Source organism: Charadrius vociferus, unplaced genomic scaffold (genome assembly GCF_000708025.1).
Source record: "Charadrius vociferus isolate BGI_N301 unplaced genomic scaffold, ASM70802v2 scaffold988, whole genome shotgun sequence".
Taxonomy (NCBI): domain Eukaryota; kingdom Metazoa; phylum Chordata; class Aves; order Charadriiformes; family Charadriidae; genus Charadrius; species Charadrius vociferus.
The window spans coordinates 8,851-10,408 of NW_009649469.1; the positions used below are offsets into that span (position 1 = coordinate 8,851).

Here is a 1,558-nt window from a genome sequence, read left to right on the forward strand (position 1 = left end):
TGGCGCAGGTGCACACGCATGTGCAATCCTTCCCTGGCACACGTGCACACTTGTGCACACCCTTCCCTAGCATGCATGCACACGTGTGCACACCCTTCCCCTTTTCCCTGGCATGTGCGCACACATGTGTGCATTTCCCCCGCGTGCCTGCACACGCGTGTGCAATCCTTCCCTGGCACACAGGCACATGTGTGCCCACCCGTCCCCCTTTCCCTGTCACGTGCACACACGTGTGTGCGTTTCCCCTGCGTGCCTGCACACGTGTGTGCAATCCTTCCTTGGCACGCACGCGCACGCGTGCGCTCACCCTTCCCTGGCACGCGCGCGCACACCTGTTTTGGCACGCGTGTGCGCCCCCCTTCCCCTTCCTTCACCCCCGTCCCCGCCTCCGTCCCCCCCCGCCGGTGCCCTGTCCGACCAGGGACAGGGACAGGGACAGGGACAGGGACGACCCCGCGGGCAGCTGACGCTGAGCCACATGCTGCAGATCGCCACGCAGATCGCTTCGGGCATGGTCTACCTCGCTTCCCTCCACTTCGTCCACCGCGACTTGGCCACCCGTAACTGCTTGGTGGGTCACGACCTGGTAGTGAAAATCGGAGATTTCGGCATGTCCCGCGACATCTACAGCACCGATTATTACCGGGTGAGCGCGGCGCTGAGGCTGCTTCCACCTCCGCGGGGGGCTGGGGCACCATTTTTCCTCTGGCACAATTTTTCCTCTTAGGTACTGCCCACCCCCGCCACCGCCCCCCGAATCCATCTTTGTCCGTATTTAATCGTAGAATCAAGGAATGGGGGCGGGTTGGAAGGGACGTTTGAAGGTCATCTTGGTAGGGACATCTTCAACTAGATGAGGTCATTCTGAGCCCCGTCCGACTTGACCGTGAATATTTCCAGGGCTACACCTCTCTGGCCAACGTGGGCCGGTGTCTCACCAGTGTCTCACCAGTGTCTCACCAGTGTCTCACCACCCTCAGCATGAAAAAACTCTTTATATCTCATCTGAGGCGCATTTAATGAGCAGAGTTGGGGTTGGGAGGATAAATGGGGGGGGAGTTTCCTGCCCCGCTGACGGCCCCGCTGTGGGTAGGTGGGGGGCAGGAGGATGCTGCCCATCCGGTGGATGCCCCCCGAGAGCATCCTCTACCGTAAATTCACCACCGAGAGCGATATCTGGAGCTTCGGCGTGGTGCTCTGGGAGATCTTCACCTACGGGAAGCAGCCCTGGTACCAACTCTCCAACACCGAGGTGAGCAGGGATGGGGAGAGGGGGGATGACGATGGTGGCGGAACCCCCCGTGGGGGTAACCCGGAGGAGGTTGAGGGGTGGTGGTGGTGGGGGGGTGGTTTACTCCACCTCCGTCCCCGGTTCTCGCAGGCCATCGAGTGCATCACGCAGGGGCGGGAGCTGGAGCGTCCTCGCACGTGTCCCTCCGAGGTCTACGCCATCATGCAGAGCTGTTGGCAGGGGGAACCTCAGCAGCGCCGACCCATCAAGGAGATCCACAACCGCCTCCAGGCCCTCGTCAAGACCCCCCCGGTCTACCTGGACATC

At 61.9% G+C, this 1,558-nt stretch overlaps 1 protein-coding gene across 1 annotated transcript in view; it reads left to right on the forward strand.

Moving 5' to 3' along the window:
* The window catches only part of LOC104290692 (high affinity nerve growth factor receptor-like), a gene marked incomplete at both ends in the record, with an annotated part of 10,352 nt that extends 8,794 nt beyond the window's left edge, over positions 1 to 1,558 (forward strand). Inside the window, 3 exons of the mRNA XM_009889821.1 lie at positions 422 to 646; positions 1,094 to 1,252; positions 1,382 to 1,558. Coding sequence (XP_009888123.1) covers positions 422 to 646; positions 1,094 to 1,252; positions 1,382 to 1,558 — 561 coding nt within the window. The remainder of the gene's footprint in view (positions 1 to 421; positions 647 to 1,093; positions 1,253 to 1,381) is intronic.